Source organism: Sphaerodactylus townsendi, linkage group LG09 (assembly GCF_021028975.2).
Source record: "Sphaerodactylus townsendi isolate TG3544 linkage group LG09, MPM_Stown_v2.3, whole genome shotgun sequence".
Lineage (NCBI taxonomy): Eukaryota > Metazoa > Chordata > Lepidosauria > Squamata > Sphaerodactylidae > Sphaerodactylus > Sphaerodactylus townsendi.
In genome coordinates this window covers 82305349-82333289 of record NC_059433.1, presented here as the reverse complement: position 1 = coordinate 82333289, position 27941 = coordinate 82305349, and the positions used below count along the sequence as shown (strand labels likewise).

General features: G+C 44.1%; 1 protein-coding gene across 1 annotated transcript; it reads left to right on the top strand.

Moving 5' to 3' along the window:
* Window positions 1-1059: 1059 nt before the first annotated feature.
* On the top strand, window positions 1060-27738 carry TRHR (thyrotropin releasing hormone receptor). The gene is made up of 4 exons (XM_048508199.1): window positions 1060-1196; window positions 2144-2979; window positions 26328-26714; window positions 27219-27738. Exons 2-4 carry the CDS (start codon window positions 2203-2205, stop codon window positions 27225-27227), a joined length of 1173 nt encoding a protein of 390 aa, XP_048364156.1. The 5' UTR covers window positions 1060-1196; window positions 2144-2202; the 3' UTR covers window positions 27228-27738.
* The last annotated feature ends 203 nt before the right edge of the window (window positions 27739-27941 follow it).

The following is a 27941-nucleotide window of genomic DNA, read 5'->3' as shown; positions in this document are numbered from 1 at the left end:
CTCAGCCTTTCGTCCCTTTTATCTCACCAGTCTCTATCAAAGAACCTGTGTGTTTCACCATTGCTGTGTTCAGATTTGTGAGTTGGGGCATTTTCTATAATGTGATGATAATTTAGAAATGACCTGGTGCAAAAAAATTGGGGGGGGGTCGTGGTGGGGTGGCTGCCCATGGGGCGGCATCCAACTCAGGTTTTGCCCAGGGGTCAGGTTTGCTTAGGTACGCCTCTGCCCCCTTTGCTGAGGGGGGGCTGGCAAGGGAACCTGTTACTAAAATTTTTGAATCCCACCACTGGGCACACACACGGCAGACTACAAAAGCCATCTATCAGAACCCTTGGTCGTTGCCCTATTTTAGTTGCTAGCATCAACTATATATTTTTTTCAAAACTCAAGTCCAAATGAGATCTTTCCTTTCCCAATTGCTTTCTCTCGTCCTTTTAAAACAACAGCCTCCTCGACCCCAAACCTGTTACGACATCCAGTTTCCCTCCATTCCTTCATACGGTTTACCATGACTGGAACTGCTGCGATTCACATGGAAGAAAAGTCTCTCACGTTTTAAAAAAAGAAAGAAGAAAATTGGATTTCTAATCTGATTGCAACTGCAACCCTTTAACGTTGGAACCGGCAAAATAAAAAGGAACGGAAAGGGCCGAAAGAAACTGGCTGTGGTTCTTTAATAAAACCCTGAAAAGGAAAGGGGGGCGGGGGGGAGAGACTTGGAGGCTATTCCCTTTCTCTCTCTTTCTCTCCCCCTCTCCCTGAAGTGTGAAAATTCGTAGCAGGTTAGAGGAAAAGCAGGAGGAGAGAGAGTGGGTTACCAGGCACACATTCTGGATGTAGTTTCATAAGGGAACACAAGCGCGACATCACTGTTTGTGTTTCCTATGAGCACTCCTGAGAAAACTGATGTCCCTCTGTGTGTTTTTCCTCTCGTTTTCCCTATCCTTATCTTTTTATTTTTTTTAAAGTCATCCTAATCATTTGCGATCTGATAGCTTAGGAGCTCTGAGGCGATCAGTCACATCTGCTGGAAGGGTTGCGAGGATGCTGGTACGCTAAAGCTCAACCAAGGAGCTGTGTAGAATGGTTGAGGAGTGAAGCGAGGAGCACGGGGTGTCCTCTGGCCTGGAAAAGTTGTGACAGAGCTCACACCGTCGCCTCTGAACAGACACCTGGTCCTTTCAGAGCCTAAGGTAAGTTCTTTATAGCATCTTTTATATGGGGACAGGGGAGGAAACGAAACGGTGTCAAAGTCGGTGTGGTGCTGATTAATGCATGCTTCCCATTAGATCATACACTGCCACATGAGAGGGCTGTGACTCTAATGGTCTTGACAGACAGACCATTCCTTCCTTTGCCCTCTTTTGTTGCTTTGGGCTTGCCACCTAGGAAGGATACTTTGATCTGAAAGAGAATAATCGATCCAGCCCAGAGGTCCTGTTTGGCTGCAGACAGACGATAGTTTTAGAGTTGCATTAGGAATGACAGAATCATCTAGCTGAGTCTTTATTATATCCATGCAATCCTTTTCAAAATCCTCACTGTGGATTTTGCCTAGTGAGTGCTGCGGATGATATTTTAAACCTCCCTTCCCCAAATTGTCTTCAGCTTTTGTTTCCTGCCCTAAAATGCCCAGTAGCGAAAAGAGACAACCCTAACTTTACATTTCTCTTTTCTCCTGTTGCATCCAACTGTGCACTTGGAAAACTCTCTAAGTGTTTTGTCGAAAGCTTTCACGGCTGGATTCAACTGGTTGTGGTGGGTTTTCTGGGCTGTGTGGCCGTGGTCTGATGGATCTTGTTCCTAACGTTTTGCCTGCATCTGTGGCTGGCATCTTCAGAGGTGTATCACAGAGGGAAGTCTGTTACACACTGAAATGTTAGGAACAAGATCCACCAGACCACGGCCACACAGCCTGGAAAACCCACCACAGCCAGTCTCTCTAAGTGGTTTCATAGCTAATTTGGCTTTAAACCACAAGGATATCATGAAATTGACTGCAAGATGAACCTACTTGTATGGGTGGTAAAGTTGTGTGTGTGTACCAGGGAGGGAGATCCTAAACACTTGGAAATGAAGAAGGGAGGTGTACAAGGGAGCTACATCTCATATGCTGTTCACTGTGGTCAACTTTTCTTAGGGAGACAAGGAGAAAATGTGCTGACTGCATGGCTGGTGGACAGAACTAGCTGGCTGAAGATGGAGAACGGCACGGGCAATGACCAGAACCAAACAGGATTTCTGCCAAGCCGGGAGGCAGTCACCATTGAATACCAAGTGGTCACCATCTTTTTGGTCCTCCTCATCTGCGGATTAGGCATTGTAGGCAACATCATGGTGGTGCTGGTGGTGCTCAGAACGAAACACATGAGGACCCCCACAAATTGTTATCTGGTGAGCTTGGCGGTAGCAGACCTCATGGTGCTTGTGGCTGCAGGACTCCCAAACATCACAGAGAGCATATACGGATCTTGGGTCTATGGGTATATTGGATGTCTCTGCATCACGTACCTCCAGTACCTTGGCATCAATGCTTCTTCTTGCTCCATCACCGCCTTCACTGTTGAGAGGTACATAGCTATTTGTCACCCAATCAAAGCCCAGTTTTTATGTACTTTCTCTAGGGCCAAAAAGATCATTGCTTTTGTCTGGGCGTTCACCTCCATTTACTGCCTGCTCTGGTTTTTCTTGCTAGATCTCAACACAGTAGCCTACAAAGATGCCACGGTGGTGTCCTGCGGGTATAGGGTTCCTCGGAGCTACTATTCTCCAATTTATATGATGGACTTTGGAATATTTTATGTGATGCCAATGATACTAGCTACCGTCCTATATGGGCTGATTGCCAGGATCTTGTTCCTGAATCCTATTCCTTCAGACCCCAAAGAAAACTCAAAGAAGAATGATTTGGGTCCCCCAAACAAGACCAAAGGAATGAACAAGGGTATCAATAGTGCAGTGGCTTCTAGAAGGCAGGTAGGAAAAATGTCTCTCATCGAGTTCTTGGAAATTAACTTTGTATTTGTGCTAAGCTTTTCCTGCTGGATTGTTAGAAATGAAACTTCCGTGTTCAAAGATAGTTTACCTTTGTGTGATGGAGATAAGCAACAGGATAAATAAGGGTGCATGTTGTAGTTATGAGTTTCCTAGTGGTATATGGCTTTCCACTACTGGAGTGCTGAACCGGATCATTCTTATGCAGCCCAACGTGTCTTCTTTGTCTGTATACAGCCAATTTGTACATAACGTTTTCAAGACGTGTCTCAAAACTGCCTGGATTGCGCTGCATATCAGCTGCCCGTACCTGCAGGTACAGTCAGGGGTGGGCTTGGGGTATCCGTGCGAGAGGGGGGAACCCATAGCCACAGCTGGGAAAGTTCCTTTTCTGCATATTGTTCTTGTTCAAACTATTTGTCACTAAATATGCAATGCAGGAAGCTGAAAAGAAACAACTTGTAAACAGTGCAACCAAGCCTGTAATGGTCCAAGGTTTCATTGCACAAGGGTTCTGATTGCGCACCTTTGAGGAGGCAATTAAGAAAAGGATCTCTCACGTGGGGTGTTTTTGTGGGGGGAAGAGGGCTGTGTGGAGAGTTCTCTGTGCCCTTGGACACCATGTCTTCCACACTGAATGCTCAGCTGGGCAGACTTGCATTCAACTGCCCCACTCCCAGGGCAGAGGAACACCTTTCTCCTGGGTAAGGAGTGACACGGCCAGTTCCTCCCAGCTTGGATGAAATGAAACCTCCATGCTCAGGGGTAATCAACCTCTGAGTGCCAGGTGCGAGGGAGCAAACCAAAGCAGTCATGTCATATTATGAGGTGAACAAGGTGACATCTCATTTAGATGAAAGTTAGCCATGCTTTAAAATGGTTTTTTGCTGCACCATTCAACTGCTTAGCTTGGATGAATAGGATTTAAGCAGCCTGGGTCCAGCATTATAGCCTTCATATTTACCAGACTAGAAAACTTGAAAGAATTCTAGACATAACCCAAACTGAACCCTGGATCTCAAGAACAAAAAGTACCAGTGCCAAGGAGACAAAGGTGGGTGCTTTTGTATGGCCGGAGTCCTCTGGCACCCACAGAGTTCATTGGCTGAGGAGAACTGAAGCTCCTCTTACAGCCAATCAGCGAATTCCTACACTTGTAGCTTGTACAAAAAAGGCAGGGTATCACTAGGTCTGTGCTAGTTTATTGGTTGTTTATTGAGGGAAGTGAAGGCCCATGGGGTTGTACAGAGTCAAGAGATTGTTTCTGCCATGGCAAAATGGCAAAACTTTCTCTCCCACCTACACCTGTAGTTGCTGCTGTGTGTAAATAAAAAGCCGAAAATCTGGCATCATGAAATCACTGGGTAGCCAGCTTAACAGCAACAGGAATCATGTAGCCTAAAGCATTTGCTTTGTGTACATAGTTATTTAGATCTTTATGCCCCACTTTTTCTCCCAGTGAGGACCCCAAGTGGCTGATGATATTCTCTCCTCCTCCATTTTATCCTCAGCACTATAACCCTGTGAGGTAGGTTAAGCAGATGGAGGGAGAGTAACTGGCTAAGGTCACCCAAGAAGATTCATTGCTAAGTGGGGATTTGAACTTGGATCTCTCAGATCTTAGCACGAAATTCTACCCACGACACCATGTTAGTTCTTTGGGGAGGGGGATGACGCTGATTTTTTGACGCATACATCAAATGCAGTGAAGTCCTAATGGACATTTCAAAATGTGTGTAAAGTGCAAGCCTACCAATCAGAGAGTTGGAATGATTGATGGCCCTTTCTGGGCACACAGTAGTGAATCACCAGAGTGGTGTAGTGGTTAGAGCAGGGGTCTGCAACCTGCAGCTCTCCCGATGTTCATGGACTACAAATCCCATCAGCTCTGCCAGCATGGCCACATGCTGGCAGGGGCTGATGGGATTTAGTCCATGAACATCTGGAGAGCTGCAGGTTGCAGACCCCTGGGTTAGAGTGTCAGACTAGGATTTGAAAGATGCAGGTTCAAATCTCCGTTCTGCCATGGAAGCTTGCTGGGTGACCTTGAGTCAGTCACACACTCTTAGCCTAACCTACCTTACAGGGTTATTGTGAGGATAAAATGGAGGAAAAGATTATTTGTTCATTTATTTAATAGGCTGCTTTTCTTCAGTTGTACTCAGGGCAGCGTACAGCATTAAGATATCTTTAAGTCAATGTCCACAATATATCCCAACTCCATTAATTCTACTAAGGGATACAATTAGAATTGAGCTCTATTCCTTAAAACCCACATTCATACAAATAGAGGGAAGGAACAAGGGAAGGAAAATGTAAGGGGAGGTCGAAGAGGGAAGGGGAAGGACATTGTAAGCTGCTTTGAATGCCCATTGGGGGAGGGGAAGTGGTATAAATAAAAGAATTCTGATTGTTGATATTACACAGCGTCTGAAACCGATCTTACCAAATCAAGCAAAGATTAGAAGAAGAAGAAGAGTTTGGATTTATATCCCCCCTTTCTCTCCTGCAGGAGACTCAAAGGGGTTTACAATCTCCTTGCCCTTCCCCCCTCACAACAAACACCCTGTGAGGTGGGTGGGGCTGAGAGAGCTGCGAGAAGCTGTTACTAGCCCAAGGTCACCCAGCTGGCATGTGTGGGAGTGCACAGGCTAATCTGAATTCCCCAGATAAGCCTCCACAGCTCAGGCGGCAGAGCAGGGAATCAAACCCGGTTCCTCCAGATTAGATACACGAGCTCTTAACCTCCTACGCCACTGAGAGTTATTCAAAGAAAAACAAAATCCTTTCCAGCTGTCGCACAGCTGTTCCATTTTATATAAAAACCCTAACACTTGTTATAGTTTAGATCAAGGAGCCCTGTGGACCCAGCTCTCTATCTGGCTGTGAGGGCTGCACTGAGCTCGCAAGAAAGTCAAGTTGGTGACTGCAGTTCCTTCCTTTTTACCCCCAGAATCTGGTAATCAGAGATTGACTGCTTCAGATCATGGAGGTTTCATTCCCAGCTTTTATAGTGATTTCTTGCAAATCATTTCTGAGATCCACCCAAGGAAGAGACCAGGGCTGAAAGACTTGTCAGTCTTTCTGTCATCATCATAATTGCAATCCATACATCCCATAGCAACCTAAACCAAGCACTACACAAGCCAACACTTCTGTGCCAGCAGGCTCAGTTGAATTGCAGCATAACAGTTAAAGAAGTGAGACTAACAGTTAAAGAAGGGAGATTAAAGAAGGGAGAAGGGGAGGAGAGAATCAAAAGAATTGAGAAACAAGCAAAAAAAACTATAAAAGAAACTGGTGTTTGAGCTCATCTGGGTACTCTGTGACTTGCAATGATGGCTTCTATTTGTCACTCTGCAAAATGAGCATTAGCATATGAACGCACCTGGGATTGCCTTATAGTGAATACTTAGCCATGTCATCGTGCTTTCAAACGTAAACCAGGTCTCTCAAGGTTCAAATGGACCAATTTCTGTAAAACACCAATTCCAGAGTGATATTTTAAAGGTGAAAAGACGTGCTTCTCAAGATGTTTCTAACAAGCAAGGAACCTGGTTTCTTCTATCAGTACCAGGAAAAGGGGAGGGGGCTTTAAACTTTCAATTTGGTTTCGCTGCTTGAAACTAGACTCCCTGCTTGTTATGAGCATTTAAAAAACGTTTAAAGGACATTTCTTTTCTCCTTTAAAATGTTAACAACTTGGTTATGCATGAGTCAAGCAAGCTGGGTTCATACCTGTGCTCAGCTATGGAAAAAAAAGGAATGTCTGGGCAAGGGACCTTTTCTGAATGGCACCTACCTCATAAGATTGATGACAGGTTCCTTGAGCTCATGAATGAAATGTGGAATTCACAGAGAGGAGAGACAGCTTTGGATGTCTTCCATGCTCTCCCTTAATAAGCAAAACATTATCCAGTAGCCACGTAGTGCTTCTGTGTTCCAGCCTTCCGAGAGGCACGAGGCACCCTCGTTTCCTCTCTCTGCTCGGCTTTCTATTCATTGTTCAAGCACAAACACCTCACTCCTCCCACGTGAATGTTTTATAAAACATTCTTCCCAGATGCCTCCCTCCTCTGGACCTCTGCCAGCACAAAAAGCTGCGCGAACAAGTACCAGAGATCATCCTTTCATTATTGCCTCTTGAAATCAGCATCCTTTTCAAAACCTAAAGTGTTTTGCTGCTTGACAGGAAACACAACTGCAATCTCAAAATCGCAGAGCTCCTATCAGAGTAGTCATTCTGGATCAGAGCGGTGATCTAGCTGTACCAGCACCCTGTTTCTCATAGTAGCTACTTCGGGCTTGGTAGGGTTCTGGTCAAGTCGGGAGGGTTCCCTGCCCCCCACGTTCTGTTGCCAAGCACTGCTCTAAGTGGCAGCGGGGGAAACTTTTCTTAAAAAGGCAATGTTGGCTACATTGTCGTGTCACTTCTAGAACAAAAAAAGGTGACATAGGTATCACTGGAAATCCTCTTTCAGTGCACTTTGCAGCTGGATTTTACTGTACGAAACAGCAAAACCCACTTGCAAACAATTGTGAAAGTGGATTGAAAGTGCATTATTCTGCATGTGCGAAAGTGCCCTCAGTGTTCCTGGATAGTCCAGGAGCCAAGTTCCTTTTTGTTATTTTCCCACCCCAGCAGCAGGCATTCAGAGGTACCCTGCCTTTATCTAGCCATCATAATTAGTAGTAGTTATTAATGGATCTCTCCTCCATGAATTTCTCCAATGCCCTTTTATTCCTCTCTTAGTGACTGTAGCCACAACCTCTGGGCACCAGGTTCTGCTAGTTACTTTATATGAAGAATTTTTTTTGTCAAGTTTACTGCACAATAATTTCATAGGTGTACCCATGCAGACACACACACACTGAGAGGGAATGTTAAAGAGCTCCTGTAATTTTTCTTCACCTCTACACAGTAAGTAGTGCCTTTCAAAGTCCCCTCTTCTACAGAACGATTAAAGATCAAGAAGTCCTGCCACCTTTCTTGACATCTGGGGCATGGTAGAGAGAAATGCAAATTCTAAAAAAAGAAATAAATAAATAAAGATGTTTCTCCCTTTCACCCCCAGAGGTTGGAGCTAAAGATTGGTGCTCAGTTTGATAAGGTTAAGGATAATTGCTATTGAGTGAGATCAAAATGGACATTGGTTCTTTTTCCGATTTGTATTTAAGGCCTGTCTCCTTCTCCCCAATGTGCTATTTTTCTAGAACTCTTTCTTAGACTGGCAAAGTCAGAAGACCGCAGGGACAGCAATCAAAAGCCCAGAACAATTGTTGTGGGATTACAGCTAGCTATGTGGGTTTCACTAAAGCAAGTAATCAAGTCAAATATGCCGAAAGCTTGTATCTTTGCAGAGATCATTAATTGAGAGATTAGAAAGCTTCACATGAACCACTCTAGAGCGTCCATATTTGGGAAATTTACAAAGGCAGGGTCGACATTCATAATCATTCAGTCTTAAAGCCAAAAACAGAATACATGTGCTAAATGACATGCAAACAAGTTTACTCAGAAATAAATATTATGAGTTCTGTGGGACTCACTATTCAATATGCATAGGATAGCAGGCTTGAATATGTGTTAGTACACTAACTTTTTCACATATTCACTACACAATCTGTCCTTGTATACACCTGTGGACTGCACACACCCATATGCTGTCATTCTTATAACCACATTCAGTGTGCAGGTCTGGTTCCTGGCAGTGGCGTAGTGCCAAGGGGGCGGGGCGGGGGGATGCACGATGCACTGGGCACATGCCAGTGTGGGGACATGGCAGGGGTGTTCCAGGGGCATTCTGGGGTGTGGTGGGTAGGGGCATGGCAAGGGGGCAGGGCACACATGTACCCCGGGCACAGTTCACTCTTACTCCGGCCCTGGTTCCAGATTTTTGTAGGCCTTGGGTGAGACACTATAACTAGGCCCCCCTTTTTCACTTTGGGAAGAAAGACAGGATATAAATGAAGTAAATAAATAAATATCTCAAAAGAACCCTGTGGGGGTAGGTTAGAAAAAGCTATTGTAATTCAGTCGAGATTACACAGTGAATTTAGATTATGGACATTTAAAACCTAGTCTCAAAGGTCCAGGTCTAACAGTATCATCAAGTGATTCTCACTAATTGCTTTTCAATTCCAGTATATCACATTATAGGTAAGCCAGTTCAAAAGCTGGTAATTACTAGACAGTGTTTGGTGATGACATGGAAGCAAATGAGATTGCTTTGGTGTTTGATTCATGCTCAAACTGTAAAAAATTAGCTCTCATGGGCCCTACTAATTCATTAAATAAACAAAAATTAAAGAAAGAATTGAACAGAAACAATAGAAAAATGCCCTATTTATGTGAACAAAAAATCACAGCTAGATTTTGAATTTTATTTTTAAAAATTATTTCCTCAGGGTTTTGTCATAGATCTGCAATTTAAAATTACCTCAGAACATAATGTCAGGTTTTTGGTAATCCTGAGTCCATTAGCGATGTCCAAGCATCTTACTCTATGAGCTAGTAATGTGGTTTGTAAACAGCTGGAACTCCTGACTTGAACTCTCAGTTGGCTAGAAGGTGTATTGCAGTTTTCAGTAAAACAGACATCAAATCCTTAGCAAGCTGATATCCAGCACAGACTAGCAGTAGAAACCTAAGAACACATTCTTGGGAATAGGCCCCACTAAGTAGACTTGAGTAGGATTCTAAGTAGTCCTGTTTAGGAATACTATATGGTACTCACAGAGCTGGCTTTCTTCCTAAGAGGTCGCCTAGTCCTGATGAAGAATAGGAGTCAAACATTTAAAGAGGTTGGAGGCTGGTGCGCAAATTTAGAGAAGCACTTTGAAGAAGAAAAAAGAGGACAAGAGGACAGGTCTTGTGTCCATTTTGCTAACTCCACGTACATCACAAATGTGTGAATGAATCAACACCCTCTCTTTGGCTTAATGACACCCTCCTGATTTAAGCAGCTATTCATCAACAAGATTATAATAAAGCATCCTGGGAAGAGAGTCTTTTGAAGAATGTCAGATCAAAGTCTCATTTTTTCTTATTCAGAACAAAAGGAGAGACACTGAATGTGAATAACATGGTGAGGCATATTTCACCATTTTGTGATCACTCGGCAAGAAAATTAGATGAGATGGCCATACCTTTATTCCTGTCATCTTGCTTCCCAGAGTTTTTTTAATGTAATATTGTAGATGTGATCTTGAGTTGTGTAAAATGAACAGATGCACCTCTGATTAGGCTTTTGTGTCGCTTGATTCTTAAAGGCACTTGTTTAAAAACCTTTAATGGTGATTTACCATTCATAAAAGCTGGAAGGCTGGTCTCCTCCTTCTCCTCCTCCTAGGATGTGTAGTAAAAATACATCATGGAAGCAAACTAATAGAATCTATATCCAAGTTACAGGCACTGGAAGCTAATCTGATATTTCAAGAGTGAGGAGAATCCTTTGAGCCAGGGGTAAACTTCCCCCAAAATCTTGAGGGAAATTTACAGAGGGAAAAATCATAGTTGGTCACCACCAAACAGTATTTTGCATAATTTGAAACATTTGGGGGATAGTGAATCTGTTATTTTAGCCAGTGTAAAATGTCCATTTGGGCTCTACACTTCCAAAATTGTCTTTTTTGAGTACTTTTTCATGTTATTGTAAATCTTTTTCACGGAACATTTATTTATTTATCTGGATTTATATCCCGCCCTATCCCCAAAGGGCTCTGGGCAGGTCACAACAAAATCGAAAACATTCCATGACATTAAAAATATAAATCCTAATTTGAAATTAACCAGTTAAAGATTAAAAATATTTAAAATAAACGCTGTGCCACCGTCAGCCCTTCCTTCCTCCCCCTGCCACTGTTGCACTTGTGGTACTGGGAACACTTGACAAACATTATTGTCATCATGCAAGTCTTCTGACTCTATGCATCCATCAGAGTCTGTATCATTACAAGATGGTTCAGGGGACTGCATGTTCACTGGTTTTATTTGAGGACATGGCTATTCCCAATGATTTATTCATTTATTGGAAATTTTTATATACTACCTCTCCAGAGACCCGTTCAAGGTGGCTTGCAATTAAAACATTAAAAGAAAACCATTAAAAAAAACAGCCACTGGAAATAGAATAAAGCCATTTAAAACAAGCTGAGCTATAAAACGGGTCTGAGAAGGCCATAAAAAAATACAACCCAAACATTGACCAGCCTAATAAACAAAACAGCACTCACACCAGAGGCAAACCATAAAAGAGCTACAAGCCCGTAATTACTAAAAGCCTGGGACAAAAGGAATGTTTTATCCTGATGTCTAAAAGAAAGTAACATAGGGGCATTCCAAAGGTGAGGGGCCACCACTAAAAAATCCCTGTGTCTGGTCATCACCCGCCTCATATCTGCAGGTGCAGGTACAGAGAACAGGTCTTTTGAGAAAGAGCATAGCTAGAAAACCAGCCAGTATGGGAAGAGGCAGTCCTTAAAATATTGACTAGATAAAAATGATGGGCAAATGCACTTTGAATTACATGCTTCACAGAAGTTTAAAAAACGTTCCTCAAGAATGCTCATTCCATTTGCCAATGTATTATCCCAGTACATGACAACCCTGCACAAGAATAAATAGATATAAATTAAGCACAGAGAATCTCAGGGTGTACTGCACAGAGCATTTATTCTTCATGAAAAGCACTACAAGTTTCCTGGTAAAACTTGTGCCCACAATGATGGGAGATGTCAAATTAAGTTCTCCTGTCTCACCAAAAGAAAAAGCCAAAATTATAACTTCCTTAGCCACATGCTGGACCATCTTTATTTTAGAATGCTCCATTTTGGTCCTTGTGCCTACCTAACTGGTAGGCACTAGGACGCAAACAGAACATTCTTTTAAAAAAAGAAGTTCCAGCATGTGGCGAATGAAGTTACAATTTTGGCTTTTTCTTTTGGTGAGACAGAGTATAGTCTTAGCTTGCAATGTTTTTGCAAGGACACAGGCAAACTCAGAAAATGGAGTTTGAAATACTAGTGCTCCTCTAATTTGTAGGTAACACCGATTCCAACATTCTAAGCACACTGGTGGATCTTTGCAGCTACCTAACTATTCTCTTCAAGGGAGATCCAATTGTTATGTAGTATAAACACTGTGTAAGCTTTAGTGCACCACGAAAGAGCAGGTAGAATCAAATTAGCCATTAATGTGGACTTCAGCAAATTAATTTTGTGTGAGAAAAACAGCCTTTATTTCTAAGGCCATGTAAGACTGCAGGAGACAACTGCCATGATTCAAACCCAGCATAAGTATCCGCACTGGCTGCTGTGTATCACATATCATGGAGACGTGCAGTTGTGCTTGTATTGGATGTGCCTTTTGGAGAGAGGACGGATGTCCTAAACTTTACCCAAAGCTGCGTCAATTATGTTTCTCTACGAAATGAAAACAGAAAAGAGACCTGCTGGCCAAGAAAACCATGCTTCAAACCCCTCCCACTCCAACACATTATTAATTGTAGGGCACCCTCAATGGATTGGCTGTTTGTACACAGACCCATAGGCCTGAGAAAAAGATCTCTGCCCCAAAGGGTTTACAGTCCAGGGCCTGATCTATCCCAATAAAGCTTTATTTCCCCTGTTACCAGCATGGTGTAGTGATTAAGAGTGGTGGACTCTAATCTGGAGAACCAGGTTTGATTCCCCACTCCTCAACATGAATGGTGGATTCCTATCTGGTTTTGTTCCCCTGCTCCTCCACATGAAGCCTGCTGGGTGACCTTGGGCTAGTCACAGTTCTCTCCAAACTCTCTCAGCTCCGCCTAGCTCACAAAGTGTCTGTTGTGGGGAGAGGAAGGGAAAAAGAGTTTGTAAGTCACTTTGAGACTCCTTATCGTTGAGAAAAGTGGGATATACATGCAAAGTCTTCTCCTTCTCTCCCAGCAAGCTTCCATGGCAAAGTAGGGATTTGATCAGTGGCGGGATTCAAATAATTTAACAACCGGATCCAGTGGTGGGATTCAAATAATTTAACAACTGGTTGTTTACAAGCACCATTTTAACAACCAGTTCTGCTGAAGTGATGCGAACTTGCTGAATCCCACCACTGGATTTGATGCTTGGCATCCCAAGATCCTAGCCTGGTTCTCTAAGGCCCCTTCCGCACACGCAAAATAATGTGTTTTCAAACCACTTTCACAACTGTTTGCAAGTGGATTTTGCCATTCCGCACAGCTTCAAACAGCACTGAAAACAGTTTGAAAGAGCATTATTCTGCATGTGCGGAATGAGCCTAACTGTTACACTACACCGGCTTTCTGATAGTACAAAAATTATATGGAATGCATCAAATGTTGTACCACTGCATACCATAGGTGAAGATTTCATCCAATGGCATGCTCTTCCATATAAAAAAGAAATCTCCATTAAATAAAAAACTAAATCTCTTTTCTAATGTTCAGAAATCCAAACTCTTCTTCTTATTATTATTAATTTGTATTAGCTAAGAATGAAGGGATAGATACAGGGAGAAAAAATGCTTGGGGGATCCAAGTCACATGTTTTAAAGTCTTCACTTATAGCTTGCTTTCCTCCCCAATGGGGACCCCAAGTGATTTACATCATTCTCATTGTCTCCATTTCATCCTCACTTCAACTTCAACTGACCTTTATTAGGCATATCAATAAAACAAAATACAGGACAGAGTGGGTGTTAAAACAGGACATAAAACTGGACAAAGCACGTAAGGTTGGTACAGAAGAGGTGGTCAAGCTTCCATTAAGTCTTTGACTTGAGCACTTCTAATAAAAATGGAATTCAGGGGCAAAGGCAACCTCACTGGTTGGCATTCAACTCTGCCCCTGCCCTGAACTCCATTGTCCGCCAGTGGAAAATAGTTGCTGGGGAAACTGGGGAAAGGGGAAAGGGTTAACCTTCCCCACGAGTGAGGCTGTCTTTCCCTCAAAACACACAGAAGGTCCATGAAGGTCTCACCACTTTAGGAATCAACTTCCTAGGAAAGATGCAGGAGAGAACATGGTAAAATAATATCCACCCTATTCTGTTCGGATCCAGCCCGCATTTGTTTAGGCCTGTCTCAATAGGGTGCAAAAAAGTGTACATTAGTGTTTAGAATGACACACCAGGACCAAGGGGGTGCAGGACCTGAAGCTCCCATTAAAGTCTCTGATGTCTAACTAGAAAACCCGCAATCTCTAGAAGCACAGTACCAACCAAGAGAGTCACCCTTAGACACAGTGAGTGTTTGTCTAATACAGAGCGGCTAATTAGAAAGAAGGGCTGAGCCTTTTCCTGACACCACAAAGATGAAATTGTAAGAAAACAACAATTTATAATTGGGAATGCTGTACACATGTGGGTGTCTTCAACTTCAAGAGAAAAGCTCTTGTAACATAAAGAAGGAGACCTGAAGAGAGGAAGGAAACAGTAACAAAGCCACTTTCTTTTCTAAGTATCACTTCTACATGCAAATATTAAGAGCTTTCGGATTGTTTACTGAACAAAACCTCCCCAGATGAATGGATTGTGGAGTGGTGTTAATACAGACTGGAAATAGTTCAGTCTGAGCCATTTTACTGCCTTTTTGGCAGCTTCAATAGCAGGCAGGGAGCAAAATATCAAGAACTTCACTGAGGGCTCAGTAGGTCCCCATGGTACAATTGGTGAGCCATTTTTTTTTCTGGTGGGTAACAGCTTGTCCAGTTGCAGAAAACTTCATATCAGCCATTGGAATCCACAGGCATTTGTCCAAGATAAATATTAAAAAGCTATCTTTCCCCCTTGGTGATCAATCTAAAACACACACATACACGAACACACACAAAATGATGCCCCAGTCTAGAGGTTGGTGTTTGTATGGGAACTCCAACATGCCTACAGAAAACCTTCATTTCCCCTTTCACTGAAATATTGTGCCAATATTGTGACTTTAGTTCAGCATTCAATACTATCAGACCGGACATTCTTCTAACCAAACTAAATCAGCTAGCAGTACCTGAGCATATTTGTAAGTGGATCACAAGCTTCCTAACAGATAGGAAACAGCGGGTGAAGCTAGGAGAATCATCAGACACCTATGCAAAATGAGCACAGGGGCCCCAAAGTATGTGCTTTCACCACTATATCTTCTCTCTGTATGCCGCAGGCTGTATCTCCAAGCGATCCGTCTGTTAAAAATACTGAAATTGCAGATGATACAGCTTGGTGAATTCGTGTCATTAATTCTTGATGAAACTTTATAGGCAGGAGGTTGAACAACCCAACAACAATAGTGCCACTGGAACAATCTAGAACTAGACACCTTAAAACCGTAGAAATGGTGGTGATGAATTTCAGGAGAAAACCTCCCATCCTACCTCCTCTCACAATACCTAGACAACACAGTATCAACAGTATTTTAAATTTCTAGGCTCCATCATATCTCATGACAAATGGTCACCTAATATCAAATGTCATCCAAGAAGCACAACAAAGAATGTTCTTTCGCCAGCTCGGGAAGCTCCAAACTGCCCAGGGAGCTGCGATACTGCAGTTCTGCGGAGAATCATTGAAGTCTGTCATCGCACCTCTATAGCACCGTATTGTGGTTTGGTTCTTACGCGGCTTATAGACTTCGAGAATAGTAGGGCTGCAGAAAAACAATTGCTGCTAATCTGCCTTCCGTTGAGGACACACCTGTATACTGCCGGGTCAAAAAAAAAGGGCTGTAAAAATATTTACTGACCCTGCATCCTGGACATAGCTGTTTCAACTCTTGCACTCTAAACGTCGTAAAATTTTTTGCACACCAGACAACTAGACATAAAACGATTTTTTCAGGAATGCCATCGCTCTTATTAAACAAATGATTCCTAAATAATGTCAAACTATTTATTATATATTTATTACATATAGTGCCACTTTCATCATTCCTGTGCCCATCTCCTCCTTATGACTGTATTGGCTATGGCTGTGCTGACGTTTTATCTTATTTTAAGATTTTACGTTTTGCCAGCAAATTGCATATTGATTGTTTCCTGATTGCTTACAGACCTATATGACAATCATTAAGTGCTGTACCTTATGATTCTTGACAAATGTATTTTTCTTTTGCTTATGTACACAAAGGCATACTGGGGAACAATTCCTTGTGTGTCCAATCACACTTGGCCAATAAAGATTCTATTCTATTCTATTCTAAAAAAAATGCAATGGGCTTAAATAGCTAACACCCAGGACAGCATGGAGAGGTTCTCCCATCACCCTCAGTTTTCTCAAAAGCCAGCCCTCAAGAAGAAGAAGAAGAAGAAGAAGAAGAAGAAGAAGAAGAAGAAGAAGAAGAAGAAGAAGAAGAAGAAGAAGAAGAAGAAGAAGAAGAAGAAGAAGAAGAAGAAGAAGAAAAGTTTGGATTTATATCCCCCCTTTCTCTCCTGTAGGAGACTCAAAGGGGCTTGCAATCTCCTTGCCCTTCCCCCCTCACAACAAACACCCTGTGAGGTGGGTGGGGCTGAGAGAGCTCCGTGCGACTAGCCCAAGGTCACCTCCAGCTGACATTGTGCTGGAAGGTGCACAGGCTAATCCTAGTTCCCCAGATAAGCCTCCACCCAGCTCCAGGTGGCTCAGGCAGGGGGAATCAAACCCGGTTCCTCCAGATTAGAATGCACCTGCTCTTAACCACTACGCCACTGCTGCTCCTTTTCCATTTGCTGGGCTAATCCTCTCTGCTGTGTTCCCAGGATAAATCTACATCCCTGGGATATTTAAAGACCAAGTAAGGGTGTGTGGTGGGGGGAGACAGGCACTATTCCAATGTCCCAGCGTAAACCCGAAATACACCTTCTCCCAACGGTTGCTTTTTTGATAAAATCAAAGATGTCAGGAATCTCCTTCATCTCATCAGATAATTAAGGGCCATCTGTTAGTTGCTCAAAAGCCACATAATGCCCTTTCCACACCTGGAAGCAGTTGCATAAAGCCTCTGATTGCTGTTAATGTGAGGCCTGATCACCCACATTTGCCTGGGAATAAGCGTTGAAGTAAATCATGGCTATGTTGTTGAAGGCCATAATATGCTTTTCATAGGACAGAAGTTGACTGAGTACTGCAGACACCCATCTGTGCAGCAAAAGGATATGAGGAACATTTCCAGTTGATTCAAGTCCCAGGTTGCTAGACTCTAATGAGTTCATCTCCCTCCCAGTGGCGTATCTAAGGTATGGCAGGTATAGCACCTGCCCTGGGCTCCACTTGAAGGTGGGTGTCATCCTTCCCTGCCTACTCACCACAGCTGCATCATCTGGGTGCCTCACTAACTCACCTGCTATCTGGCTCCTTGCTGCCACTGGCAATGCCAGGATGTACCTGTCCCATGCTGAGCTGAACTTTGAGGAGAGGCTCCTGCCACCCTAAGCCAGCAACAAGGTGTGCAGCGGGCCAGCTGGAGGACCAACCCCCAAACCAAGTACCCAAAGGGTGTGCTGTTGGAGAGGGACATACTGATGACATAAGTGCTCTTTTCTGTAGATACACCCCACCCCACCCCACATACATCCAGAGTTGAACAGTCTTTCATGATTTAACCAAACATGCATACATCTTCCAGTCTGGTCCTTCTCTAAAGCATGTCTTTTAAATACTTTTCTTTAAATAAAAAAGCTGTAGAATTTACCTGGCCACATCCCTTATCTTTTGCTTGGCAAGGAACAAGTTTAAGTTTTTTATATATAAGGGTAGAATTACTGCTATAATACAACAATCCCATACCTTTTTTTGCATTGATTGCAGAGAGCAAAAACATACAGCAAGTAAAAATGCCTAATTTATTAATCTCTTCCATATCCTTTTTCCTATGACAGTTAAGAAAGAGGTGAAATAACTTGAATAGTTCCAATTTTTTTGTCCAGCAAGTTCCACTTCTGGTCCATCTGATAAAAAAATCAAGATGCCCTTTCTCTGTCCCTGATCTCATTTTTAATTAGCCCCTGATAACGCTGCCCTGGAAGCACTTTCTCCATTTCACAGAATTGTTCCATCGTTTGCACATGATCAGAATCTTCTCTGTGCATTCATAACAGTGGAAATGCTCCAGGGAAGAAATTCTCCTTCCCGTAAGTGGCTAGTAGTTGCAGCTGAGGAAAAAGACAGGCACCTAGAACAGTTCTTTTTACTGCATTTGAATGAACAGGAGTTGGGGGGGATGATTTTCTGTCAGGAAAATGGCATTGAGAAAGGTTTAAGATATGCAAACATGAACTTGCCCTATATTGAGTCAGAATATCAATATATGGCAGTCAGTATTGCTACTCTGACTGACAGCAACTCTCTTGGCATGCTGGGTTTCGACCTTTTACATCACATATTACTTGACCTTTTCAACTGGACATATTGACCATTGAACCTAGGACCTATAACATGTTCTAGCACTGAGCCATGACTGCAGTTTAAATCAACCCTCTGTAGAGCTTTTTTGCAATATTAAAAAGTCCACTGTAACATCCTATTATGGTTGTGGATCTCCCATGTAATGTGTTGTTTAGTCTTGAATCACAGTGTCTTGCTCCAAAGGTTCTGTTTAACCAGAGATGGAGGCTTCCTTGGATGTAAACAATGGCCCACTGATGCAAGGAGTCAGCCAATGGCTCTATCAATAGTGGGACACTTATTTTATTCCAGAGGAAAGCTCCTTCCTCAATGGATGTTTCCTTGTATTGGAGGACGTCTCCATGGAATCTTTAGATCCAATTCCCACCCCTAGGCAGAGGGGGGGGGGGGGGTAATCTCTTCTGTGATTTATAGTGTCAATAAAATTTTATTTCCCTACAGCTCCTTTCCATGTTATCTTGATTGTAAGTCTTGTGGGGCAGAAAACTACGCACTTCTGTCTATTATGGTGCCCAACATGTTAACCTAAACAACACAGCTGTAAACAACATAGCTGCATGGATCAACTTTAGGAGATCTGATGCTGGGTTTGCAGGGGTGTACCTGCCAGAGGAACATGGGGTGTCGCATGTCCCCAGGCGCCACCCATCTGATTACATGGGGGGAATGTCCCCCCCCACACCAAAGCCGCAAGTTGTGAGCCGGGCCAGAAGACTCTCTTCCTTCTCCTCCTCATTCCCTCCTGTGTGCAGCAGCACCACTGAAGGCCTGCCCAGGCTAACTGCCCTTTCCCTCCTCTCCCTCGGCCTGCTGCAGGAAGGGGGCTGGCCTGCCCTGCCCTGCCCAAGGTCGCCCCTACCCCCATCCCTGCTGTGGTCTTCAGTGCCCTCTGGGCCAGTGGGAAGAACCCCCGCAGGGTACAGCAGGAGCAGTCTGGGTGCTTTGAGTGGCATGCCCTGTCTTGCTGCTCAGCTCTGGGGAGGTGCTTCTTTCCAGCACTCCGCCTCCCCTCCCCCCACCCCCGCCAGCCCAGCCCTGGTTCTGTGGAGCTGGGAGAAGGCAAAACTGGAGTGGGGATTGCCCCCTCATCAGAAGCGTACCAGGGGTAAATGGTGCCCGGAGACAAATTGTCTCCACGACGCCCCCAGGCTCTCCCCCTGCCCCGCCCACCTCAGCTCCGCCCCACTGCGCTTACCTTGTGTCACATGGACATGGACAGGAGTTTAGGGTGCCCCTCCCAGGGCTCCCCCCCTGCTGGCTGGGCTCTAGCCAACAGCCTGCAGTCTCTTCTGGCGCCCTCAGCGAGCCAGAAGGGTGAGACCTCAAGAGACCTTCTTTTATAAGCACTGAGGCTGGGGGGGGGGGGGGCTTGGAGGCAGCAGGAAGTCCTGCTGTCTGCGTCGACCTATGCGATGCCCACCGGGCCGGGGAGTCGAGGGCTTACCGCTTGACAAGACAATGGGGAACTTCCTGTAGGCGCGTGGGGGGGCGATTTGCACCCCATGTGACCAGCCAGAAGAATTGGGCCAAGGTGTGCCCTTGTCCTGGGCAGTCTCGCCACTGCCCCTCATTGGATCTGGCCATCTGGATGCCAGCCTGCAGCCTCTCCCTGGGAGTTCGGCTAGCTAGCTATTTATTTATTTATTTATTTATTTATTTATTTATTTATTTATTTATTTATTTATTTATTTATTTATTTATTTATTTATTATGTTTATATACCGCCCTCCCCAAAGGCTCAGGGCGGTGTCCATGAATAATAAACAATTTAAAACATCATAAAACATCCTAAAACATCAAAATACATAAAATACTAAAACTACAGATGGCTTCAACTCCTCCCCCTCTTTTATGTACCCATGGGAGGCCAGGTGTTCTTATGGCAGAGTTGACATCATCCCTGCTGGCCAAACGCCTGGCGGAACAGGTCCGTGGACCCTGCTAAGAGGCACTCCGGGAGCTCCCCTTATGGCAGGGAGGAGGCTGTAAGTGAGGCCGGGCAGCGGGGTGCGCAAAAATAAGGTCTTGCCCCAGGTGCGATTTTCTGCCAGCACACCTCCGTGGGTTTTGTTCCCCAGATCCAATCTGCTAGAAAAGGTATCTTCTCTGGTGCATGATTTCTTGTGTCAGAGATGACACTGTCCACTGGAGGAAAGAGCCAGTGCTTGCAGAATGGATCTATATTTGCTAGGTGGAATAAAACATGAAGGAACTGAGCCTGTTCATTGCAGATCTCATATATTTACAGAATATGACTTACCACAGACCTCCAACTAAAAAGGTGACAAGTGGGTTTTGGAGAGGGGGGGGGGGAAGGAACTGGATTTTGTTCTGAGGAACAAAATTACTTGGTTTATAACAACCATGAAAAGATTACTTGAAAGTCACCCCTAGTTAGTTGCCCTTATTTAAGAGGCTCATAACAAATTTAGTAGGTGGGGTCAAGACAGACCAGAAATTCAGTCTTCTATTTAAAATCATTCTGCCTTTTAGGAGCATCAACTAAATAGAGTTAGTAGCAGTAGAAGAACATAAGAACATAAGAACACAAGCCAGCTGGATCAGACCAGAGTCCATCTAGTCCAGCTCTCTGCTACTCGCAGTGGCCCACCAGGTGCCTTTGGGAGCTCACAAGTAGGATGTGAAAGCAAGGGCCTTCTGCGGCTGTTGCTCCCGAGCACCTGGTCTGTTAAGGCATTTGCAATCTCAGATCAAAGAGGATCAAGATTGGTAGCCATAAATCGACTTCTCCTCCATAAATCTGTCCAAGGCCCTTTTAAAGCTATCCAGGTTAGTGGCCATCACCACCTCCTGTGGCAGCATATTCAGAAAAACACACGCCAATCACCGCGTTACGTGAAGAAGTGTTTCCTTTTATTAGTCCTAATTCTTCCCCCCAGCATTTTCAATGAATGCCCCTGGTTCTAGTATTGTGAGAAAGAGAGAAAAACGTCTCTCTGTCAACATTTTCTACACCATGCATAATTTTATAGACTTCAATCATATCCCCCCTCAGCCGTCTCCTCTCCAAACTAAAGAGTCCCAAACGCTGCAGCCTCTCCTCATAGGGAAGGTGCTCCAGTCCCTCAATCATCCTTGTTGCCCTTCTTTGCCCTTTTTCTATCTCCTCAATATCCTTTTTGAGATGCGGCGACCAGAACTGGACACAGTACTCCAAGTGTGGTCGCACCACTGCTTTATATAAGGGCGTGACAATCTTTGCAGTTTTATTATCAATTCCTTTCCTAATGATCCCCAGCATAGAGTTTGCCTTTTTCACAGCTGCCATGCATTGAGTTGACATTCCCATGGAACTATCAACTAAGACGCCCAAATCCCTTTCCTGGTCTGTGATTGATAGCACTGACCCTTGTAACATGGTTAGCTTATATCCTATCAGTTCAGTAAATCACCAGCTTAAAAATGAGATTTCATTCAGTAAGAGGAAAGCAAAAAGCAAAACAAAACTAGATCTCATTCATATTTTTACATGGTCTTCACTATACTTCACCAATAACTATAACAATCTGCAATGAAACTTGGGAGAATACAGTTGGGCTTATCTGTTGCTTTGACTATCTGGAATCATCTGCTCTACCTTAATGAAATATATTCTGCTTGTGACCTACTTATTATCTGTACTATGTGGGTCCATCCATCTATCTGGACCACTGGGACTCCACCTCTTGTGACATCGGTATCCCTGTACCATATTTTCAACTTAAGAACATAAGAACATAAGAACAAGCCAGCTGGATCAGACCAAAGTCCATCTAGTCCAGCTCTCTGCTACTCGCAGTGGCCCACCAGGTGCCTTTAGAACTCATGTAGGATGTGAGCGCCTTAATGGCCTATAGGCTATTCGAGCTTACCTGGTCTGTTAAAGGCATTTGCAATCTCAGATCAAAGAGGAGCACGAGTGGTAGCCATAAATCGACTTCCTCCTCAAATCTGTCCAAGCCCTTTTAAAGCTGTATCAGGTTGAAGTGGCCATCACCACCTCCTGTGGTAGCATATTCCAAAACACCAAGTCACACGTTGCAAAGTGTTTTCGCTTTTATTTAGTCGCAATTCTTCCCCAGCATTTTCAATGAATGCCCTGGTTCCTGAATGTTGTGAGAGAAAAAATTTCTCTCTGTCAGCATTTTCTACCCCATGCATAATTTTATGGGCTTCAATCATATCCCCCCCCCTCAGACGTCTCCTCTCTCCAAACTTCATAAAGAGTCCCCGGCGGCTGCAGCCTCTCCTCATAGGAAGGTGCTCCAGTCCCTCAATCATCCTTGTTGCCCTTCCTGCGCTTTCCTATCAATATCCTTTTTTTGGTCGTGACCAGAACTGGACACAATTACTCAATCTTGATGCATACCGCTGCTTATATAAGAGGCGTGACAATGCTTTGCAGTTTTATTATCAATTCCTTTCCTAATGATCCCACAGCATAGGGTTTGCCTTTTTTCACAGCTGCCATGCATTGAGTTGACATTCCCATGGAACTATCGGCTGGGCCAAATCCCTTTCCTGGTCTGTGACTGACTGGCACTGACCTGTAGCGTGTATGAAGTTTGGATTTTTGCCCTGTGTGCATCACTTTACATTTTGCTACATTGAACTGCATTTGCCGAGCCCACTCATCTAATTTATCAAAGGTCCGGCTTGGAGCTCTTAGCAATCCTTTATTAGTTTCTCACCACCCTACATAATTTATCATCTGCAAACATACCAGCACCACCCTACTTCCAGGTCATTTATGAATAGGTTAAAACGCACTGGTCCCAAAGGCAGGATCGGCCAGGGGGAGACCCACCACTCACGACATCTCTCTCCATTGTGAGAACTTCCATTTTACGCATCTTTGTTTCCTGTTTCTCCAGCCAGTTTTTAATCTTCATGTTGTGAGTTTTTCTCAACAGTCTCTGGTGAGGAACTTTGTCAAAAAGCCTTTTAAAATCCAAGTGAACAATGTCCGCAGTTCCACTTATCCCGCATGCCTGTTTACCTCAGAACTCCTAGTAAGTTTGTAAGACAGGATTTGCTCTACAAAAGCCATTGACTCTTTCTCTCAGCAGTTCTTGCTTTCTACATGTTTAATAATTTTATCTTTAATATTAGATAGATTCTGCAATTTACCGGGAACAGGTAATGTCAAACTGACTGGCCTGTAATTTCGAGGTCCTGATCGCTTCCCAGATTGGTGTGACATTGGCCATCTTCCAGTCTTGCTTCAGGATCAGATTTCTGATTCAGGGATCGGTGCATATTAAAGTGAGAAGATCAGCAATTTCATGCTTGAGCTCTTTAAGAACTCTTGGGTGAATGCAATCTGGGCCAGGGGATTTGGTAACATTTAGTTACTTCCAAGTAGGAGTGGCCTTATTTGGAAGACATTCGCATCAAAGAGAGTCACACAGTTTCCTTCAAACACTTTGAGAAGAAAGAGCAGCACGGGACTCACCCTGGGCTGCCATTGCTGTCCTGGGGAGAGGCAAGGAAGATGGTCTGTCCTTTGCACCGGCCACATGTTAAAAGCTGGCCAGGATTGCATAGTCAGCGTAGGGAGCAGAGCTGGAGAACACATGGACAGGCAGGGTGGTTCCCAGCCTCTCTCCAGCATCTGCCCTGTCCTCTCCTCTGCCAGCAATTGAAATCAGTAGATTTTTTTCATCTGTCTGCCATTACTATATAGTTCCACCACAAAGTAGCATTTTCTGTTATATTGATGACTCAGAGACACTGAGTTCAAGCTGGTTAAAATAATGCCTCTCATTTTTCAGACCGCTTTTTCATGAAGGAATGCACTAAGATCAAGAAGACTCTTCACTGGCTACAATTGGATGGTGTCATGGGATTGCTAAAATCACAAGCCAGTAAAATATCCTTGAACCCCATTACCCTTTCTACAGAGTCACGATGACTTATTTGGTAGCTGCAGAGTCATGATGACTTATTTGCAAGGGTTAAGATAGCAGTAAAATATTTTTGAGGATTCAAAACCTGCAGAGTGCATCTGTGTTCTTTTTTAGAAGAAGAGTTGGATTTATATCCCCCCTTTCTCTCCTGTAGGAGACTCAAAGGGGCTTACAATCTCCTTGCCCTTCCCCCCTCACAACAAACACCCAGTGAGGTGGGTGGGGCTGAGAGAGCTCCGAGAAGCTGTGACTAGTTCAAGGTCACCCAGCTGGCGTGTGTTGGAGTGTACAGGCTAGTCTGAATTCCCCAGATAAGCCTCCACAGCTCAGGCGGCAGAGCTGGGAATCAAACCCGGTTCCCCCAGATTAGAGTACACCACTACACCACTGCTGCAATGAACAAAGAAGTTCATTGGGTACCAAGTGAACAATCATATATAAATTCTTCACAAAATGGCAAAAGGATTCCACAGGTTTTGAATCATCAGAATTATTTTACTACCATAGTAACCTAGGATGGCTAGTCCTGAGACTCATTCAGATCCGGCAAAACCTACAAGCATTTGAAATTGGGATGGGAACATCCAAAATGGAGAGGCCCAGGCAGAGGCGTAGCAAGGGGGGAAAGCGCCCGGTGCACTGGTGCGTCCTCTGCCCCTGCCCTGGAACGCCCTCGCCACACCCCCACAGGGGCATGCGTCCAGTGCATTGCGCCCCACGCCTCCTTGGAGCTATGCCCCTGGGCCCAGGCAATCACATCAACTGTTTGATCTTCAACGGAGAACTTTATAGCTGAGTTTGATCTTCAACTGAGAACTTTATAGCTATGTTTGATCTTCAACCGAGAACTTTATAGCTGTCGCTAAAAGCTGGGCAGACAGATCCAAAGCTACATTACAAAAATTACCTCTATTCATTTGCTGTGGCCCATGCAATAAAACTGATTTGGCACTGATGAATTTATAGTGACAGAAGTCTTCGAGATCCAGACTTCACTTTATCATTGCAACAAAGCCAATATAATAAATTTTATAGCCTTTAAAGTGTCACAAGTCCCTTAATTTGGCACCTTACATTGTGACTTCCAGTCGTACTGAAGGAGCTTGTGCTATTTTAAAGTAACGTTCAGCCACCCTTTCAGAAGTTCCACTTAAAAATAAATTAAAAATGGTACCCATAATCCCATTGGTGTTTGTCCTTTGAAGCTGAGCCCTCCCAGTTATCCATCCACATGGTTCATTTCTATGCCACCCTTTCTATAAAGAACTTGGTGTATTGTGCATGGTTGTTATTTACCCATTTTATCCCCATAATCCTGTTAGAGAGGTTAGGATGAGACAGGGACCCTTGGCCACACTCTGAGCTTCACGAAAGAGTGGGAATTTGAACCCATGGAGGTTGCAAGTGAAGTCAAGCAAACTCCAGTCATGTTGGCCAGATTCTCCTTGCAGACAAAATGGTGGTGCCTAATGGGTTCTTCTGAAGTGCCTCATTTTCAGTCACCAAATCAGGCTGTGGAATTCTTGAAGATTTGGGGGAGGAGCCTGGAGAGGACAGAGGGAGGGACCTCAGTGCAATGTAGTGCTGCAGATTCAAACCTCAAAAGTTTGAATTTTATCCAGGGGGACCTAGCTCTGTAGTCTATAGTTCAGTTGCAATGTTGGGAGATTGTTAGGAAGCTAACAACCCTATGATCCAGATAGGTAGAAGAAATCTAGGACTGAGTGTTGGCTTTGAGGAAGGGACTCTTAGGAGAAGGAGCAAATGGATGACAAGCAATGTTCCCTGTAAATGTTGGTGCCTTGCAGATTGGGTGGCCATCAGCACTTGCAGAGTTCTCAAAGGCAGCTTTGTGGCCCTCAGTGGTGGGGAACTTCTGTGCAGCTCCCCACCACAGTTAAAGGGACTATTGGGTACAAGAAACCCATCAGCAGGTTCCCTGGTACTCATGGACACCACACTGAGGACCACTGCATGATGGTTTTCGCTACTGCTTGTCAGCTTAATACATTTTTGTTGCTGACCTTTTCATATACCCTTTCATTTCTTCCAAGGTCACCAAGATGCTGGCCGTGGTTGTGATTTTGTTTGCATTACTGTGGATGCCCTACCGGACCCTGGTGGTCATCAACTCTTTCCTGTCCAGCCCTTTCCAAGAAAATTGGTTCCTGCTCTTCTGCCGAATCTGCATCTACCTAAACAGCGCCATCAACCCCGTGATTTACAACCTCATGTCCCAGAAGTTCCGAGCAGCCTTCCGGAAACTCTGCAAGTGTCAACAGAAACAGTCGGAAAAGCCCACCAACTACAGCGTGGCCCTCAACTATAGCGTCATCAAGGAGTCCGATCACTTCAACACTGAACTGGACGATATCACTTTCACGGATGCTTACCTGTCGTGCTCGAAAGTGTCTTTTGATGATACCTGTATGTCTTCAGAGGTAAAGGCTTGCTCCTAGTTCATCCAGAGGGAAAGGGTCTTTTTCAAAATAGCGCAAACTCTTGCGCTGCTACAGCCAGGAAAAAAAATCTTTGAGGATAATAGAATGTGTCCATTTCTTCATAGTGCAGATACCCCAAACTGTCAAATCTTACTGCATTGGTACTGGAAACACTGACTCATGAGGTTTTAGTTAGTATTCAGCATGGGAATGATCTGCTGATACATTCAAACCCCTCATCATTCATCATTACACTTCATGGCCTGTTATTTTCCTGAACTCATTTAAAGCAGTGATCTATATAATGCGCTGTGCGGGAACTGATGATCGATAGCATTCGCACATTTGAAGTGGCAACAGAAACTATTTCTTCATTAATGTGATGTCACAAATAATTTTTAAGAATAGCTGGTACTCTCAAGCGATAGCAAACCTTTCGACTTCTGTGAGATGCTTTATGCTTGCTTTCCTCTAATACCTTCAAATTTCCATTTCTCATTTCAGATGATGTAAAGCTGGAGAACCGTTGTGCGTCCTACAGCAGGGCAGCTTTTACTTTATTTGAGATCACAGAATCATCCAGTTTTGAACCATTTTGTTTGTTTTTTTAATGTGATCAAGATTCCAAAGATTGAATCTTCTCACACCGTCTGTCAGTGGACAGTGCCTGCCTTACCAAGCTAAGAAGTTGAAGAATGTGCGCTGTTACTCCTGTGACATTTTGAGCATACATTTCTAAATCATCTACTGTGTATAGGGCTGCCCAACTGAATCCTGTCAGATGACTTCAGACTGTGGCTTTAGGGTTGCAGCCTAGATTTTATGATTCACTTCAATGGACTTAGAAAGAAATGACTTGGCTTAGGATGGTGCTGTACGTGTTACATTTTCAGAGCTGCATTACCCATCATGAGAAGTAGAGACCAGTTGATATGTAACTTGGGTGCACTCTTTTTTTGTGCTTCCAGTAGCTTATATATCTCCCCTATAGCAAGATTTAGGCCCTATTTGTCACCTATAATGCAAAGGCAGTGGTGTTGTGCCAAGGAGACGGGGGGATGCACCAGGCATAAGCCTCTGTGGGGGCGTGGTGAGGGTGTTCCGGGGGCATGGCTGGGGCATGGCATGGTGTTCTGGGATGGGACGGGAAGACGGGGGCATGGCAGGGGTGCAGGGTCCACGCATGCCCTGGGCGCAGTTCCCCCTCGCTCCGCCCCCGTGCAAAGG